At 40.2% G+C, this 19,208-nt stretch overlaps 4 protein-coding genes across 4 annotated transcripts; all 4 read right to left on the bottom strand.

Annotated features, from left to right (window-relative positions):
* Window positions 1-237: 237 nt before the first annotated feature.
* UREG (urease accessory protein G) lies at window positions 238-3,061 on the bottom strand. The gene is made up of 6 exons (XM_021978563.2): window positions 2,684-3,061; window positions 2,072-2,132; window positions 1,626-1,827; window positions 1,144-1,265; window positions 927-1,031; window positions 238-609 (listed from the first exon to the last, which is right to left on the bottom strand). Exons 1-6 carry the CDS (start codon window positions 2,965-2,967, stop codon window positions 526-528), a joined length of 858 nt encoding a protein of 285 aa, XP_021834255.1. The 5' UTR covers window positions 2,968-3,061; the 3' UTR covers window positions 238-525.
* Window positions 3,062-5,122: 2,061 nt separating this feature from the next.
* Window positions 5,123-7,296, bottom strand: LOC110774062 (Cytochrome b561/ferric reductase transmembrane protein family). Its single transcript, XM_021978588.2, has 4 exons — window positions 6,858-7,296; window positions 6,584-6,748; window positions 5,876-6,024; window positions 5,123-5,793 (listed from the first exon to the last, which is right to left on the bottom strand). Exons 1-4 carry the CDS (start codon window positions 6,969-6,971, stop codon window positions 5,448-5,450), a joined length of 774 nt encoding a protein of 257 aa, XP_021834280.2. The 5' UTR covers window positions 6,972-7,296; the 3' UTR covers window positions 5,123-5,447.
* Window positions 7,297-8,237: 941 nt separating this feature from the next.
* LOC110774014 (Ribosomal protein L18ae/LX family protein) lies at window positions 8,238-9,979 on the bottom strand. The gene is made up of 4 exons (XM_021978530.2): window positions 9,820-9,979; window positions 9,592-9,707; window positions 9,430-9,493; window positions 8,238-8,816 (listed from the first exon to the last, which is right to left on the bottom strand). The coding sequence occupies exons 1-4, from the start codon at window positions 9,832-9,834 to the stop codon at window positions 8,475-8,477; spliced, it is 537 nt and encodes a 178-aa protein (XP_021834222.1). The 5' UTR covers window positions 9,835-9,979; the 3' UTR covers window positions 8,238-8,474.
* A 564-nt stretch (window positions 9,980-10,543) lies between these two features.
* Window positions 10,544-12,901, bottom strand: LOC148295267 (large ribosomal subunit protein eL20z-like). Its single transcript, XM_088252067.1, has 4 exons — window positions 12,531-12,901; window positions 12,342-12,417; window positions 11,374-11,488; window positions 10,544-10,784 (listed from the first exon to the last, which is right to left on the bottom strand). Exons 1-4 carry the CDS (start codon window positions 12,766-12,768, stop codon window positions 10,725-10,727), a joined length of 489 nt encoding a protein of 162 aa, XP_088108193.1. The 5' UTR covers window positions 12,769-12,901; the 3' UTR covers window positions 10,544-10,724.
* Window positions 12,902-19,208: the final 6,307 nt, after the last annotated feature.

The following is a 19,208-nucleotide window of genomic DNA, read 5'->3' as shown; positions in this document are numbered from 1 at the left end:
GTGATTAAATGAGACAGTTGATACCTAGTTTAGTCATGGCATTTTCAGCTGCTAGTGCATAGACACAGCTTCTCAGTTTTCCTCGGCCAAAACTACGTCATTGTTAGTTGAGAGTGTACTGCCACATGTATACGATAATATGAGCTCCTGTCAGGCAGGCATATGCCGAGAGTGTAAATCTTCAATTTGAGTAGCCCCTTAATGAGGTAATACTACAACACTGTCATATAGTAAAGCTTTAAGTCAATGGTGAAATTTATTTTGCTCAATAAAGTAAAGGTTTTAAGGCATACAACTGATACACATGGTACCAAGGGAGCATTTCATGTTCCATTTATAACTGGACTGAAGTGTGAATGCCACAAAGTTCCAACAGTGAGACACTAAACTGTGGAATCTAGTGTCAAACATCCACATACGTTGGGGAAAAAAGACACGACACTGAATTGAAGTCACATTTATTCCTAAATGTAGAGAGAAAAAGATTTGAAACAAGATACTGAAACCAAATTCAGCAAAGATGGATCAGTGGCGCTTCTTCCCTGTTGCTAGTTCCCAAGCCTGTAATACGTGGTTCACGATTTCCTCTACTCCATGCCCATGCTTCACCTGCACAGGTACGGTTCACTAACATATAAATCATGAACGTGAAAATTTCAAGAACAGACCTACAAAGACAAATCATGAAGAATTGCCTTTCTGGTACAGTTTGAAACTCAACATTCCTAACATGATGGATTGGGAAGTGGGGACAGGGTCACAGGCAAATACAGCTTGTATGACATTTCACGTTGAGCAAATTTTATGCAAACACAATACATTACTGTAATAGTACTACTCCAAATATGAAAGTACAAATATCAAGTTCCCATCGTGTTCACAATGTAAAAATGCTAGTGATTGAATTAATGGTATAACCAACCAACCTGAGCAAAGACAAATGGCCCTCCATCTCGCATTCGAAGTGAATCACGTTCCATTACTGCCAAATCAGCTCCAACTGCTGGTGCAAGGTCGGTCTTGTTGATCACCTACAATCAAATGTTATGGCGTCATTCACATACAAATCCCTGAAATTGGTACACATGACAGATATGGTATCCACAACAACAGCTGTAGCAAGGAATATCAGAAAGCACATACTAGGAGGTCAGCTTGGGTGATTCCAGGGCCACCTTTTCGTGGAATTTTATCACCACCAGATACATCTATTATGTAAATGATATAGTCAGCCAGTTCCCGACTGAAGTTCGCAGCTAAATTATCTGCACCAGCACAAACTCAATTGGATAGTATTTCCTAAAGAATAATAAGAAAATGTATAAGAAAGCTCGATTCAGCCAATGGCTGATTGTTGACATACAAACGTTCCAATTCATGCAACTGTACAATAAGCATTTCTGCCCCAACTTAATCTTTAGAAAGCTTTGCATTCATCAAACCGCATTTTTCTTTCATACCTAATTCCAGATAACTCCATAAAGCCATTTTTTTCAAGTTTATTAATGCAGTTCCATTGCAACCCTCATCACCATTAGTCATTTGTAATAATCCAACTTAAATGATCAAGTCATATCAGCTGAACATAAGCCATGACCAGTCATCTAATTGCTTCTGAAAAATACCTCCGCCTGATTCACAAAGTAGTATGTCTGTCTTGTACAAGTTAGAAAGCTCCTCAAGAGGGCCTAGATTAATGCTGATGTCTTCACGAATTGCAGCATGCGGGCATCCCCCAGTTTCAACAGCACGTATTCTTTCTCCAGGAAGTGCCCCGTGTTTCACCAAGAACTCACCATCCTCTTTTGTGAATATATCATTTGTCACCTGCAATTGTTACACATATTATCTTTCGTCATGCAAGGTTTTACATCCTACATCAAGCTTATCTTTAGCCTTGCCTCAATCAACTTAAAACACAGGCTTTAAGGTCTTTGCATACATTAGAAAATGATATGCAAGGCTATAATATGATGTTACAAAAGTTTTTGAAGTATTTAGGACACCATAAAGATATAGCCAATTAAACCTTTGAAATTCTATAAAATAGTAAATAATAAAAGTTACTCACAGCAGCAAGACTGTACTTGTCACGCAAAAGCTTACACAGAGCCAGCATCAAAGCGGTTTTCCTGTATGGCATGAAGCAGCATTTCATCAACTCTCACTAAATAGTTTGATTCATGCTAGCAATGCGATCTTCACGACTAAGAAAAGTAATCCAGGCACGAATTTTGAATCAGGAAAAACTCAAAGCCATTCAAAATGAATCAAACTAAGATATCAATAGCTTATGCTGTACAATAAGGATGTTTTATGTTACTTGTACACTATCCAAACAACTGAACAATTTCCAGGGAAAATCTGGGGAAAATAATAGAACCCCCATTGGTGAAATTGAGAAAAGATATGCACAAAACAGATGAGTCAAAAAAAAAGTGAGGAGATTGTAACAGGCACACTACTCAATCAACAAAGAGAAAATCTGAGCTACCCACTAAATAGTAGATCCCTAATAACCCATAAGCTGAATTATGATAAAAGTAAAGTGTCAACATTTAAATCATTCATTTCTTACTCTTTTTAAGCTAATGATACAAATTTATGATTGTGATATTATTTTCAATAATGCAAAAATAGAATATAAATTAATTAAAGGGAGACAGAGGAGATACCCACTTACCCAGTACCAACTGGTCCACCAATGCCAATAGTAAAAGCCCTTTCACTGAAATTCCTGGTAAGAAGAGGTGGAGCTCTTCTGCTGAAGTAGCCAGGGGAGTATATGGGTTCGTGCGAGTGTGGCGCCAGCCCATCATGGCTATGGTACACCTTCCCATCTGGGCCTACCCATGAATTTGTTCCTGAACTCCCATGGCTATGATCATGCTCATGATCATGATCATGATGGTGGTGATGTTCATGGCCTTGGTTGTGGTGGTCATGATCATGATGGTGATCAGCCATTGACCCTGCAGTCTGCAGAAGTTCTACTCTGGTTCAAGAAGAGCGCAGGAAGAAAGAGGTATCTGGTTGGGTTGATTGGCCATATGCATTCACTCTACATTATAAGATAACTGGCTATTAATTTACCAAAACACCCTTAGTTAATAATTTAAATTGTTAAAGAGCACTAAGAACACTGTGTTGGGATTTAGCCAAGTGGGAAGCATCTTGACTTGCAGATTTGGTGTTAAATTTGAAGTTTGAACCACATGACACTTTGTGGGTGTGTGAGAAAATTCTCTTTTATCAATATCGCTTGTATAAAAAATAATAATAATAATTTTGCATTAATAATTTAATCGTTGTTATCGTCACATTGAAAAATTATTTGAAGATTTCTATAATTAGAATTAAATTAAGGCAAAACGACACTTGTAGTCCTTGTGGTTTCCAACTTTTACCACTAAGGTCCCTGTGGTTTCAATTTCGTCACTTTTGCCACTGTGGTTTAAGAATCCAAGCAATTCAAGGACACTTCTCAATTTCCGTCAGATTTATGTTAGTTCTGTTAGGGCATCAGCACGTCCCCCTCACATGGAGGGGCATTACGGTCAAATCGAAACTCTTCGTCCAGCAACGAGTGCCCCCTCCCACACCCCACCAACCCAGCCAATCTCTCTCCCAAACTCTCACCAAAACACTTCAATTTACCGGAGTTAATCAATTTCTTTTGTTTTTGTTTTAAATTTGGATTTCAAGTTAAAATCCAGTTGTAATTGACTTTTTAAGTTCGGTTCCAAATCTGGGTTTCCAAATATGGGGGCAGATTGGGGTTGATTGGGGATGGAGGTGCGTCGGGGGTGGGAAAGAGAGAGACGAGAGGTGCGTCAGGGTGGGTGGGGGTGTGGGACCCGCGGAGTTCGACCCATCGGATGTTCTGGTGGTCGACGACATTCACAGCTCTTAATTCACGATTTCGCCTCCGAGAAGTCGCACAGAGGTGAGGAGCGATCCAGCATTTGTTTTCTGGGGTTGAGCCGAGGAGATCTTGAGGTGAGGCGCGATTGTTTGGGAGGCAATGGCTGGAGGCTGACGGGACAGAGGGTGGAGGGTGGGTTAAGGAAGGGAGAAAGGGAGAGTGGGGTCAAAGTTGGATTGGGGAGAAATGGAGAAAGAGATCAAAGCTGTGCATTCCTTTTTCAAACCCCATTAGCCATTCTTCTTCAACTCCTCGAAATCAAACCAAAGCTGGATTTTTTTTTCTTTTCTGGGTTTCGTTAATTTATTTCTTTAATTATTTTGTTTTTCTGGGTTTGATTAATTCTTTTTTCTGGGTTTTCTGGTTTAATTCGTTTTTCTAGGTTCTGTGGTTTTCTGGCTGAGAAGGAGTGAGAGAGAGAGAGGATGATTGGTTGAGAAAAGGCTTTGGTGTGAAAGAAGAGGGCTTTGTGTTGTGGGTTTTATAGCAGAGAGAAAGGTTGAGCTTTTAGGGAAGAAGAGGTTGGAGAAAACACTTTTCCGTGAGAGGAAGCTACAAATTTCTCATGGGAAATGGCGTGAAAGCTTTAATGGAAAAAGTATGGAGTTGGTGTGGTGATGATGACCAGTATGAGGTTCAGCATCCAAATAGCAAAAATGATGGCTTTGGCTTGGAGAAGTAGGCAATTATTGAATCTTGTATTGTATTCTACTACAATCTGAGCTCTCTCAAAGCTTTTCTTTTTCTCTGAATATTTTTGGGTGCTGGCTTCTCAGAGAAGACGCAGTCACTCACTCTGCAACTTACTATAGAGCAATGCAAGGCTCTTCATTTTTTATTTTTTATTATTTTTGTTATTATTAATATTATTAATATTTTACTGTTTTTGTAATTACAGGGGATTTTACCTTAATGCCCCTCCACTTATTTAATAACTAACGGCAATAGCTGATGCCCTAACAGAACTAAAAGGAATCTGACGGAAATTGAGAAGTATCCTCGAATTGCTTGGATTCTTAAACCACAGTGGCAAAAGTGACGAAATTGAAACCACAGGGACCTTAGTGGTAAAAGTTGGAAACCACAGGGACTACGACTATTGTTTTGCCTTAAATTAAAGTCCAGTACCACAGTTGAAACAATCCTGATAATTTACCTTCATATTGTAATATGTTTACAGACTATATATATTTGATATTCTCATACAAGTACTATATATTTATATTATCTGCATAACTTCTCCATTGTCCCATCTAATATTAATGGTCCAAATGTCCACACCCAAAAAAAAAAAGTTTAATAAGGTGTGCCCTGTCCATCATCCACTTTTTATGCATGCCCTCCATCACTGTATCTTCTGTAAAGAAAAAAAAAACCACCCAGTTGCATAGAGGGCATGCATAAAAATAAATAAATAAATAGATAAAACAAAATGAGCACTCACAAAGAAAGGGAAAAAGAAAGATGGACAGACACAGACTAAAAGGTGATTTTTTTTTAAAAAGAAAAAAAGAAACCCATGTTAGTCAAACAAGTTCTTGAGTGCATTGTGTTTGCCACATGGCTGCTGAGGCAGCAGCTCCTTTCGGTTTTGCCTTTGAACATTTTCTTGATCTTGAGTGATTGGTTCAAGATTGCCTAAAATCACTCCTTGCTTTTTTATGTACTCCCTTTTGTCTTGGATTAGATAATAGACAGCAATGAAAGACACTTCAGCTGTGAAAAGGAGAGTCCAAAGCCCTGGGCTTCTCTGTGTTCTCTTATGGTAGGCATTTAAACCAGTGTATATGTTGATGATCCCAACCATTGATATTAGGGTTCCAAGCATCCAATGCACCATGTACCAAAAACTTCTCTCTTTCTTTCCCCTACATATAAAAAGAAAATTAAACTCTGTTTTACTCAACCCTCCAATTTTATATTGCTAGCTAGTTGATGAACTATTTGTACCTGTGAGGCCTGAAAAATCCTATCAAGGCTTGCACCCAGATGGCACCATAAAGTGCTAGACCTAATCTTTGGTGGTTGTTGTTGAATGAGTTCTCAAAGTTTTTGAGGGACATGACAGCTCCAGCTGTGGCAAGAAGCACTGAGAGCATCTGTTTATAGATGAAAAATCAGAAGCCATCATCATATACAATAGCTGATGGATTAACATGCCTAAAGTATTGTGACAGTACTGTAATTATGGGGGTATGTATGGTGTAGCAGAGACAAACTGTTATATAAAATAGAAATTATGGCAAGTTTAACTTGCAAACTTGATCAAAGGGGAAGTACATAAAAAACTGATTAGCATTGAGTTGTAGGAGATCAATTCATGAGTTTAAGTACAAAGAGAAACACTTACTATTCTTCATGTTCAAGTAATCATACATGATTATTGGCAAATATGGTTGCGTTTGTTCTTAAACTATAAAATAATTAAAAGGGTTAAGATATAAGTTAATAAAGAAAACAAACAGTGGACAGCATCATTAAAGTTAAAGTGGGCTATGATGACGATTGAGAACAAAGATCAAACTTGAAAGAGTATTGATCATGTAACTCAGAATTATTGTATTAATTCAGTGGTAATGGAAAATTAGTGTTCTTAGATAATATCCGAAACCGGTCTTAGAATTAAGGAAGAAAGAAAAGAAATGAAGAAGAGCTTGCCTGCAAAATAACATGGAGATAGAAGAGAACTCTGGCCCTTGTCGTCCCACGTTCTTCTCTAACAGACATTCTGATGATAAGAATTCCAACAGGCATTAAGAACCCCATTGAAAACCATGAGAGAAGCCCATGAACTGTGACATTGGATGTCATCTGAGGACTCAACTGCAAAAGGACAACCCGAGTAGCAGAAGAAGAAATTAAGAAGAAGGTGACCAGAAGAACAAGAAAATATTCATCCAAAAAAGGCTGAAGAGAAACAAAACTAATTTACCTTGTGACTGTTGGGTTGGCTGCCCTCTTCATGATATGAACAGCCAACTAAGGGTAGAAAAAGAACATAACATGTAGAAATAGCCAAAGATGGTAGCTTGAGAGAAGTTTGCATTCTTGTGTTTGTGAGGGTGAAACAAGGCCAAGAGAAGAAGAGAATCAAAGCCTTCAATTTACTCTCTACACTGCCAGTTTTCAGTTTCTCATCATTCTATTGTGGCTTTTGGATGGCTTTTGGGATAATTTGGAGAGGGAAAAGGTTATATATATGTGTAGCTTTTCAAGGATTTGCTTTGTAGGAGACAATGTGGTATGATTAATTAGTGACTGCAAAAAAAGAGATTTACCATTGATGCTGTAATAGACATAAGATTGGTGGCATGGGGCACTTACATGGATGGTTGTTAGAGTGAGAGAGAAGATATAGATAAAGAATTAGAAAGAGAGAGTGAGGGAAAACAAAAACAAAAACAAAAACAAAAGGTGGTCTTGGAGGGTATGATTTGAAGGTTAGGTGGATAAAAGTTTCAAAAACTTTCATCAAAGTGAAAGTAGGGTTGACATCGCGGGACTTTCTGGTTGTATTTACAAATTACAAAAACACAAAGAAAAGGGCCAAACTTTCAATCGGTGGAGAGCTTGAAGTAGTTCATGGATGCATAATAGGGAAAAGAGATGCAGCTGTTTTATGTGGCAATGTAGCTAACTCAGTTGTATCTGTTTAGCTTCATATGTATTGTGTGATTTTGCCTCCCTCGCTTGTTCCTTTGTGACATTTGGGTTTGGCGTTTAAATGTGTTTCTTTTAAATTTCTATACACATGCATGGGGGTTGGCTTTGGACAAAGGAAAAAACCAGTGGCAGACGAAAAGGTGATGGTGACAAAAATCACTCGCTGAGTTTCAGATATAAAATCTCATGTTCATACCAATGAAAATGATTACTTCTCGTAAAAGATGGATTTTTGGTTAATAATTCCATGGAGGAGGATAAACAAGTGACAGTTCATAATCATACCATTGCTATTGCCTTTGGGTCCTTTATAAACAGAACAATGAGGATGGTCAATGTTTGGTAAGCAGTCATTATCTACTTTAAACAATCTGGTTATCGACTTAATCAATTTCATTATGGTTAAACCTAAAACGTATGTGTCGCTTATGCCTTCGAGATGCCACAAATCTCATTCAAAGATGAGTAAATTGTTACGAGGTATAATGAATTCAGCTTTCAGCGGATTGATCCCCTACTTAAATTCCTAATCCAATGAACAAAACTACTTTCTTTCAGAACACAAACTTCAACAAAGCAACCCATTGAACATTAAAATCAGACCTAATCGATGTATAAGCATTCAGCACCAAACAATACTCGAGAAAAAGAAACATAAAATTGAGGGTACCATTCAACGTTGAGTGCAGAAAAAGAGCAACATCCATAATTGATAGCGATTTTTGAAGTAAAACAAAAAAGGGATCGTCAGAACCCCAATAAATAGGTACTCCAACTGTTTGTTGTTCTAAGATAGTCGAATAAAATAAATATCCAAAAAACAGCAAGATTCAGAAACAGATCCAACTCTAACCCCTCCTTTAAGCTTGTTGATCAAATGACCAAGTTACACAAACAAGTTGGGCCTTGATGCCTTGTATGTAGTCTTCAACTTCCTGGAAGGTGGCCTCACTTTCCTGAACACCAATGGGAACTTGATCTTGGAGTTGTGGAATTGCTTGGTGCTTTCCCTCTTGCAAAGTTTGGCCGGGATGGTAGCAGTCTTGATGATCTGGATACAAGGAAACCTGACCCTGTGGCGAGAAGCCATCTCAATGTACATCTGCTCCACAGCTCCGTTGAGGGTTGTGTCACGGTACTCCTTGTACATGTTGTGATAACCTGTCCTGCTTTGATACCGCAACCAAATACCATAGTTCTTGATAGTAGTTGGGTTCTTCTCAAATATCTGCAAGCAATTTCAAACAAATTGTTTATCACCAAAAACCCAAAAAACAACGATCATCCAAATTCTAGCATATGAAACATCATGTCAAAAATGGAACACACTACAAAATGTGGATAATTGAATTGAACAAATAAATCAACGGGCAGGCAAAAGTGCCTTGCAAAAAGCCAAGGGCAGCCCTTCTCACATTCAAATGCTAGTCCATACAAAATAACAAATGAATTGAAAAAGTAATACACCAAATAACAATCAAAACGTCTGTTATCCTAAATACATGTACAACTGCTGCACTAAACATAATGTACAGACGCTAGCCAGGGATATGAGGTAACAGCATTAACAGCGACGAAAAATAGCGAAATAAACAGCTCAAGTTCCTCGAATAATAATGCCCAGACATATAAAACATGAAATTGGATTTTATAAAAACAAAAGAAAGAAGATAAACACAGAAATTATAACAACACAGTGAGCAAGTGTATAACATATATAGTGAGCCCACATTTCACCACCGCAAAACAACATTTACTACAGAAGAGACCAACAAATAATCAAATTAGGACAAAATTTATTAAATAGATTAAATAAAGCATAAGCGGCAAAGAGAACAAACCTCATTAATGGCAAGCACTTGGCCATTGCTCTTCTTGACCTTCTTCAGCTTCCTCAGGAAATACCTAATCCAAACAAACCAACCAACAATATTAAGTTTAATCCAAAATTCAACTATGAACATTTGGGATCACAAAAGCTGAGCTCAGGCTAAAGCTTATACCAGAACTTCGACTTGGCGCGAACCTCATTGGTGGCCCAGAGCTTCATTCGGTAAATCTTGGGGTGCTCATCAGATGCCGTAGGGAGCTTCCTCCCAACAACCTGGTACTGGTGGAACTGCAACACAAAGGCGACACCGTTAATTGCAGCTCAAAACCCTAACCTCCAACACAAAACCTTCATTTCTGAAAAGAGAGGAGAGATCTGAGAATAACGTATGCAGGCTTACCTTGAAAGTACCCATGTCTGAGAATTAGAGAAGACGACTACGATCTCTGAGGCCTCTCTCTGTGTGTGTCTCTCTCTCGCGCTCTAATATGAGAAGCGCAGACTAGGGTTTTTGTTTTGTTTATATATGAGGAGGAAACCCTAGTTTATGAAAGAGGTGATTTTGGGCTTTCTTGAAGGCCTTAAAACTCGCGATCAAAGTTATTTAGGCTTCGTACGCGTAAGGCCCGTTTTCTCTGCGAGTTTGGTTTAGGGCACGTTGCCATATGCAGACAAAACAAGTTAAAATGTGCCTAATCTGGGTCCAAAGCTCTACCTCCTCATACTACTCATAGTAATTTCTTGATTAAAAAAACAGTTCAGAATAATTTAAAATATCGCTTTGTCAAAAATAAAAATTAATAAGTATAAACATAGAAAATTTTAGTCATATGAACTCGGGATATATTTCAACACTGAGAAGAGAAGTACGTGTTCTGTGAACAGCTAGGTATAATTATCGGCATTGTCTTTCCGAAGCCGGTTTGAAGGATATCCGCAAGTCCACATTTCCCCCCTTCTTTTTTTAATAAGGCCTTGGCAATCTGGAGTTATCAAAACATGATTTAATGAATCGGATTACAGCAGATTATTACATACAAACATTACTTCCCCTTGTATTAATTTTACTTTCCAGCTACTATAAGTAATGGATATACTGTTGCTAGGAATGCATTGCTTGCAAATTATGTGAGAATAGAAAACCATATGAATAGATACAAACACATAATATACTCTGTCAAATACATGTACAAACAAGACAACCCAACATTGATAATTGACAATAGGCTATAGCCATCTAACTGCTCCTTTGAATGAATGCTGGGTACAAGCACAGGTTCATTGTTCGCAAGTCCATATTTAACCTCACCAGGTGCGAGCTCCATTCGTTGCGCCAAGAGTAACAGCAATCACAACAAGAATTGACTGAAAATGCAAAACCATAATTCCATGAGAGCACAGCCAAGCCAATGTATAACCTTACTTCTTAGCAACCAAAAACATAATTCTGCTGGCGGAGTTATCCAAGATTGCAGGTCTTGCTATGAGAACATACAAGTTGATGCATGAATTAATGGTGAATGAGTCAAGTTCTCTAAATCCTTTCAGGATATCCAAAAGGACAAGAATCAGTATCATCAAATCAGAGTCTTTCACGGTTTCTATTTATCTAGTTTATTTAAAAGCATTCATGATGCCTGTCAGTACAGAGCATAAAATTAATATAAACATCATGTTCTTATCCAACATTCCAACTTTCGATAATATGCCAAACTCAGAAAAGTCATGAAGCTTATCCAAGAGTTCCCACTATGTGAATAAAATATTAACAAGAACTACATATGTATAATGCAACTGTATCATTGGTTGAAAATTTAAGGAACATTAAGTGATCACCATTTCGTGAACATAAAAATGTTCATATGTGGAAATTGAAACAACCAAAAGAAAAGCATGTAGATATTATTCTGAGAAAACAAAAAAGCATAGAAAATTACATGGAAGGAGCACTTACAGCTATTGTGCATGCTACATATCCAGGTTTTTCTCTGTAGTCCACCCGCACACAAAGCAAGATGAAAGTTCCAACATACCAGGGGATGCCTCCAAGAAAGAACCCAATTATAAACCTTCAGAAAAAATCAAAGTGTAATCTATCAGCAGCAGCCAGCCAGAAGAAAACTCATGGAATTATGTTTTGAAGTCGAGGATTGAAAATATAATAAAAGATTATCTACAAGGTTTTCTCTTGTTACGATCCTATGATGAATTTCAGAGCTAGCATAACTCAATAAATTTTAAATTTGTAACTTGTTCAAGAAATTATCATCCCATTATAAGCTGCTTGCTGTAAGCACATATTGCATCCAACTATGTAAACTACTTAGGCACCAGTGGCAAGCACCAAGCTGCCTTAGCCAAAGCGGTACAGGTTGGTCGTGTCTCAGAACTGACAACTGGAAAACCAATGATCCATAAGCAAAACTTCTAAAAATCAGAATGCAATGGTATAATTGGCAGAAAATATAGCTAGTCGAAATTCTCAAGGCTTATTTGGGAAAGGAAAGGATATCCTGTCTTATCAAAACACAAAATCAACAATTTCAAAAAGGTATTATAGTTGGACTACTTCATGTTTATAAGCCTGTACCTACCATAACTTGTACAAGACACATGATGTTCAGCATAAAAAAAACCAGCCTATTACATCTTCCTTTTGATCCCCCTAGCTCTCTCTTTTAATTCTTGACTAACCCTTTTCATAATTAATATGTTTTGTAAGAACTTTATGCATATCAGTATATGCAGCGGATCAAAGTTACTCAAGGTATCCTTTACATGCCCACATGCATTAAGCTACACCTACATGCTCAAGTTTTTCTTCTTAAGGTATAGCTCAATGCCCTAAAACACAAAAACACACAAATAAATGAAGAAAGAACAAAAGTAAAATGAAGATTGAATTCGATTGAATCAACTTACAATAACCAGCCGATGCCCATACCACAGCAAGGAAGGCGGCGTTCCCGCACAGGTCTTCCCTCAACAACAGCATAACCTTCAAGCCCCATGAACCCACATCAAGAAAATAACAAAAATCCAAGAATTTTAAATATATATATATATATAAAATCATGAGCATGGAAAAGAAACGCGTTATCGAAAGTTTACCAGTGACCGTTTGGTATCCACGATGGTGATGATGATGATGATGATGCTGGTGATGGGGAGGCAAGGGAGGGCGGCCAGTGGAACCGGGAGGAGGAACCGGCTGAGGGAAACCGACGACCGGCTCAGGCGGTGGCGGAGGAACCGTAGGGTAGTAATTGGCGACGCCTTGGAAGGTGCCGTAGTACTGCTGGCTCTGCTGGTCGCCCGCGAGTCCTCTGGTCTTAGAATCGTCGCTCATTTTCGATCCGATTTGAGTTTTGGGGGAAGAGGGAGGGTTTTCAATCAGCAACAGATTGTTGGGCAATGGTTTCAATTTCGTGGATAGCTAACTCTGCTGCCGGCTTTGGCAGCCTGGCAGTTTTGGTAATTTTTCATTTTGCTGGACTTTGGATTTCTATTGTCCATTTTTGGGCTCATCAATTTTGGGCCATCCAACCACAGTCTGATAAAAGTCATGTGGACCAGAAAAGTCGTCATCTTGGTAAGACCTGAAGCTTAAGCAATCTCCACATGATTGTCATTTTCAGTGGCCCAAGTGTAAATCAAGGTAGTAGACCTTTTGATGGGTATAGATAGATGGATAACAATTTGACGTGAGTGCAAAACAAAGGCAAGTACCTTAGGACTCGTTTGATAATTATTTCAATTTTAGTTTATATTTTTCATTTTTTTGTGATAGAATATAAAGGAAAATGAGAGTAAAAACGGGAGTGAGGATGAGATTGAGAGAGAGGATTAGAGGAATGAGTAATAAAAGTGAAAATAAAAATTTGAAAGTGAAAACAATTTGAAATTGATTTTAGTTTTTACTTTTGTTATTTCTCCCTCTCCCTCTCATCCTCTCCTCTCATTTTCCCTCTCAATCTCATCTCCACTCTCATTCCCACTTTCCTTTCTCCTCCTTTTTCCTCTATACTCTAGCACAAAAAGTGAAAAATAAAAACTAAAATTGAAATGGTTATCAAACGGGCCCATCAATGTTAGATACTCACGAATGGCATACGTGGGTTAAACCAGTTTGTCAGAATGGTGAGCCCGTCTCTTTACACTAAAGTTTAAATTATTGTTCTCATAAATTAGTTTATGGCATGTTTACTAATCCGTAATTGGATTAGGAGGAATTAAATTGAGGATGAATTGAATTTAGGAGGAGTTGGATTGAGGAGAATTAGATTCTAGATTCTTATTGAAGTTGTTTACTAAACCATATGGATCGAGGGGAGTTAGATTCCGGATTTCTATTGAAATTGTTTATTAAACCATATGGAATTGGGGTAGGAGTGGTACTAACTACTAAAATGTCCTTATTGTTTGATTAAAGTATCCTACTACTCGCTGCATCTTGAATCGCTGTTTGCGTATGGAGAACGAAGTGGATGATGCGGATCAGCTCACCATCCATCTTGAAAACAGCCTGGACTTAGCTGAAGACAGGCGCAGCGTAACTCTTGCCGGCTTCCTCATCTCTGAGAAAGAACCTCAGATCGGTGGAGTGAAGATTGCCCTCCGTCGTGAGTGGCGAAACATCGTACAATCGGAAGATGTAAAGATTGCATGGGCTAGTCCCAATGTATATATTATCACGGTTGCATCTGTTGTGGTGGCTAAGAAGCTAATGGAGAAAGGTCCCTGGCACGTCCACGACGACGTCTTCTCCATCCAGCCATGGTCAAGTAACTGTGCACTAGCTGAAATCCACCCAAACAAAGCAACTTATTGGATACAAGCACATGGGATCCCCCTTGGTTTGATGACAGGGAGAAATGCTCGACTGATAGGAGGGAGAATTGGCACTGTTATCAGTATTGAGGATCCTGTCATTAATGGAACTAGGAGCTTTCTACGGATGAGAATCGAGATCGACTCGACAAAACCCCTTCAACTTGGGTTTTGGCTACCCAGGACGAATGGAGAAAGAACCTGGATCAATCTGAGATATGAGGGTTTGCGGCGATTTTGCTTCCGATGCGGCAGACTTGGCCATGCAAACCTATTGAGCAAACCATGTGTTCATACTCTATGTTCGGTTGTTGCTCGGGAGGAGCTGAAGTACGGAGTGGGGTTGGCGGTGAGAACCACTCGGGGGCCTTCTCCTCTCTTTTCTGGAAAATACTCTCGTAATTCAAAATCTTCTCTGTTGGTAACGGAGGAATTATCGGGGAAGCGGAGTGTGGCGGATGACGACTACGGCAATCTGGACCCCGGTTCGCGGCAGTCGGCTGATGCTCTCCGACAGGGATTCGACAATGCCAACCATGCGCAGTGGGATGGGGGACAACACGCTGTTACGGTTCCCAATGAAGTGATGGGCTTACATCCTACTGTGCCAGATTTTTATTCTAAATCAAAGGCCATTATGACACCTGCCTTTTCCCTTAGTGCTCCAGTAAAAGGACAAGGAGGGGAGGCACTAGGCGCGATACCAACTGAAAATAATATTGAGTCTCACAACAACAATGCTTTTTTGGCCCCCACACCTTCTTTGGCTTGGGTCAATAAAGACCTTACCCATGATGTTGTGTCTGAGAATATTCATGTGGCTGTTGGGGAAGGTGTCGCACTCAACAAACTGGCATCCTTGAATACTGAACCTAATCCCACTTGTGTCACGAACCAACTTGCACAATTGAAAGGTGGAAAGAAGAAATTCTTTTTTAATGGTGGTACCCCCCCTTGGATAGCATGGGGTGGCTCTCTAAGGCTGGCTAGATTCACTAAAGTGGCGGGCAAAATTAGGATGCAGAACACTTTTCCTAGAGTGAAAACTTACAGGAAGCAAAAGTTGGGAAATATTGAGGAGGAGGAACTCCGGGATGTTTGTATCAATGCCTCAGAGGAGATGCATGAGGCGGATAGACGACTGGGAAGTTTGGGTTCGGAGGATCTATCCCACCTCCAAGGTTGTGGTGGCTGGCCTAACACAGCTACACGAAAGTCATGATACAACTGATATGGAACTGTCAAGGGTTGGGGACTGCCTTGACAGTTCAGATTTTGAGGGGGATGATTCACTCCCACAATCCCTCTGTGGTTTTCTTGATGGAGACCAAGCAGAATTGCCACAGAATGAATCAACTACGCATGAGGTTGGGGTATCAGCAAGGGTTTAATGTGGACCCTATTGGTTTGGCAGGGGGTCTTAGCTTATGGTGGAAACCAAATGTCTCTGTTCAAATTATCTCTGCATCAAAAAACCTGATTGATACTGCAATATTGGGTGATCAAACAGGAATCCAAATGCGATGCTCCTATTTCTATGGCCCTCCTTACAGGGAGGAAAAAGAGTCTTTTTGGTTTGGAGTCTCAAACCTGGGGGTTGATGTCAGTGTGCCATGGGTGTGTGTTGGTGATTTTAACGAAATGATATGGCACCATGAAAAGCTAGGTGGTGCTCCTTGGTGCAACTCTCGTGTCAGATATCTCAGAAATTTTCTAAATGATCATGAGCTTATTGATCTTGGTCATGTGGGTCAAAATTTTACATGGGCAAGAGTGGACGACGGGGTTATCTCCATTCAGGAAAGACTTGATCGCGCTCTTGTCAACACAAATTGGATGGATTTTTGGCCAAATTCGAGGGTGGTCCACATGCCCAAAGTGGGATCCGACCACTGCCCCCTTATTTTTGAATGCGTTCCACCTTCCAATTGTGCTCGCCGACTTTTCAAGTTTGAATTAGCTTGGGCTGAAAACCCTGAATGCGTGGAGATTGTTAGTGGGGGCTGGCGTGAGGGACGGGGTCGGTCACTGGCAAATAGGTGGCGCTCTAGTTTAAACTCTTGTAGACGGCATTTGATTGCCTGGAGCAAATCCAATTTCCCAAACAATAAAAAAGTTATTTGTAGTCTGATGAGGGAGATCGATTTAATCCAACAGATCGACCCACTGAATTTGGAGCAGGAAAAAGATTTAATTTGCCGTCTTTCGGAAGCGTGGAAGAGAGAAGACTCTTATTGGAAGCAGAGGTCACGTATCCTGTGTTTAAACGATGGCGATCGCAATACCAAATTTTTCCATACATCTACGACTATTAGACGTAATCGCAACCGCATTACTAGAATTTTGGGTGATGATGGCACTTTGTACGAAAAACAAGAAGATGTTGAAAGAGTTTTCAGGGACTACTTTTTAAAGCTATTTGCCTCCGATGGCAGCCGTACATGGAATGGTGTTTTGGATTGTATTCATCCTATTGTTGATGATGACTGGAACCGTGATCTATGTAGACCTATCGAGTATGATGAGGTTAAAGACGCAGTTGTCCAACTTGGCTCTCTCAAAGCCCCTGGTCCCGATGGGTTTCCGGGCCTTTTCTATCAGAAGTTCTGGGAGGAGGTCAAAGACGTCATTGTGGGTACTGCAATGAGTTACTCTGAAAGCTGGGAGGCTGTACATGATTTTAACCATACAAATATTGCTATAATCCCAAAAGTTCGGGACCCGGAGCTTCCATCTCAGTACCGACCTATTAGCCTCTGTAATAATGCTTACAAAATCCTTTCGAAGATCCTGGCAAATCGTCTAAAGGTTGTTCTTCCTCATCTCATATCCCATCAACAGAATGCATTCATACCGGGGAGACAAATCCAGGATAACATCCTTGTTGCTCATGAGGTTTTTCACTATCTCCGTCTAAAGCGGAGGGGTAAGGTGGGAGAACTTGGGCTAAAACTGGATATGGAAAAAGCCTATGATCGTGTTGAGTGGGATTTTCTTGAAGCCACAATGAAAAAATTGGGTTTCCGGAACTGTTGGATTAATATGGTCATGAGATGTGTAACTTCGGTGTCTTTCTCTGTGGTTATTAATGGCAAACCGGGTCGTTCCTTTGTTCCCTCACGTGGTCTTCGTCAAGGGGATCCACTTTCTCCCTACCTTTTCATTTTGATCAGTGAGGTTCTCTCTCGTAATGTGGAGGATGCCGTGAGACGTGGCTGTCTGCATGGGGTACGTCTCTGTCGGAGCGGCCCAACTATATCCCACCTTTTATTTGCCGATGATTCTCTTTTCTTCATCCAGGCTACAACTCAAAACTGTAGTGTTTTAAAAAAGATTGTCGATGACTACTGTTTGGCGTCTGGCCAAAAGCTCAATACGGATAAATCGTCCTTATACTTTAGCCCAAATGTCACTGACTCTCTTGCGGGGGAAATCTGCTTCACATTGGGGATGTCTTCTACTCTTGACCCTGGCTCTTATCTGGGTCTGCCATCAATTTGGGGGAGATCAAAAACCGCTGCCCTAAACTTCATTGTCGATCGCATACAGAAGAGAGTTCAAGGATGGAAATCACAGCTATTAAATCCTGCCGGCAAGGAGGTCTTGATAAAGGCCGTGGCTTTGGCAGTGCCAACGTACCCGATGTCTTGTTTTCGATTCCCCGCAACCACTTGCAAACAATTTAATGGTATTCTTAGTAATTTCTGGTGGAGTAATGGTGACACCAAAGCTCATATTCACTGGAAGAGATGGGAGCTTTTATGTCTTTCAAAGGACAAGGGTGGCTTGGGTTTTAGAGATCTTGAGAATTTTAATCTTTCTCTCCTGGCTAAACAGTGTTGGCGTATTTGGCATAATCCTGATGCTTTCTGGGTTTGTGTCTTGAGAGCCAAGTATTTCCCTGATGGTGATTTCCTTAAAGCAAGAAGGGGGCCTTGTCCTTCTTGGGCATGGGCTAGCTTACTGGATGGTCGTAAGATTATGTCTGATGGCGCCATATGGCAGATTGGCAATGGGTTGAAAGTGAAGATATGGAGCGATAACTGGCTGCACCACAACTCCATCCTACGCCCAAAACCAATCATCACCGACTCCGGCTCTATACCAACTTTCGTTAATGAACTCATTGATCGGGACCTGAGAGATTGGAATTTGGCAGGCATCTCAAATGTTATTGAGCCCTCTGTGGCAAAATTAATCCGTGCCATTCCTCTCTGTAATCTTACTCGCGAGGATTCTCTGATTTGGCCTTGGAATAAGGATGGAACTTTTTCTGTTCGTAGTGGTTACCATTGGGCTATGGATAATTTGGTGGCAGTGTGCACTGTGCCGGATCATCACTCCCACCAAATTGATAAAAAGTTATGGAATACAATTTGGAGCATGAAAGTCCTCCCAAAGATCAAACTTTTCTTTTGGAGGGCTATGACCAATTCCCTGCCGACTCTAAAAAACCTGTTTCATCGCAGAGCTAGGACCTCTCCGGGGTGTACTCTTTGCAATTCGGGGGACGAGTCAGCTGAACATGCGATTCTTTTGTGTCCTTGGAGTGCTTGTGTTTGGTTTGGGATCCCCTTAAACTACTGTGTAAATGTCCAAAGCGTGACTTCTCTTGACAGATGGCTTTTGGGAGTTACTGATTTTTTGGATCTTTGTGAAGGAAGGAAAAAGGAGACTCTTGCTTTGGTGGGTATCACATGTTGGGAGATTTGGAAAGAAAGATGCTCTGCTCTTTTTGAAAGTCGTTCCCCTTGTCCCCACTCTGTTATCCGAAGAGTTATTTCCTTATGGGGAGAACTTTGTCCATCCCCTGGTGTTACTGCTAGTTCCACTCCCCCTGTTTCTCCCCCCCATGCTCTCTGGAGGGCTCCTCCCCTTCCATATGTTAAGGTTAATGTGGATGGAGCTTGGAAAAAGGAATCACTGCAGGGTGGTATGGGTTGTTGTTTACGTGACTCT

This window comes from Prunus avium, chromosome 4 (assembly GCF_965620075.1).
Source record: "Prunus avium chromosome 4, drPruAviu1.hap1.1, whole genome shotgun sequence".
Classification (NCBI taxonomy): domain Eukaryota; kingdom Viridiplantae; phylum Streptophyta; class Magnoliopsida; order Rosales; family Rosaceae; genus Prunus; species Prunus avium.
This window is presented reverse-complemented; position numbering and strand designations above follow the sequence as displayed.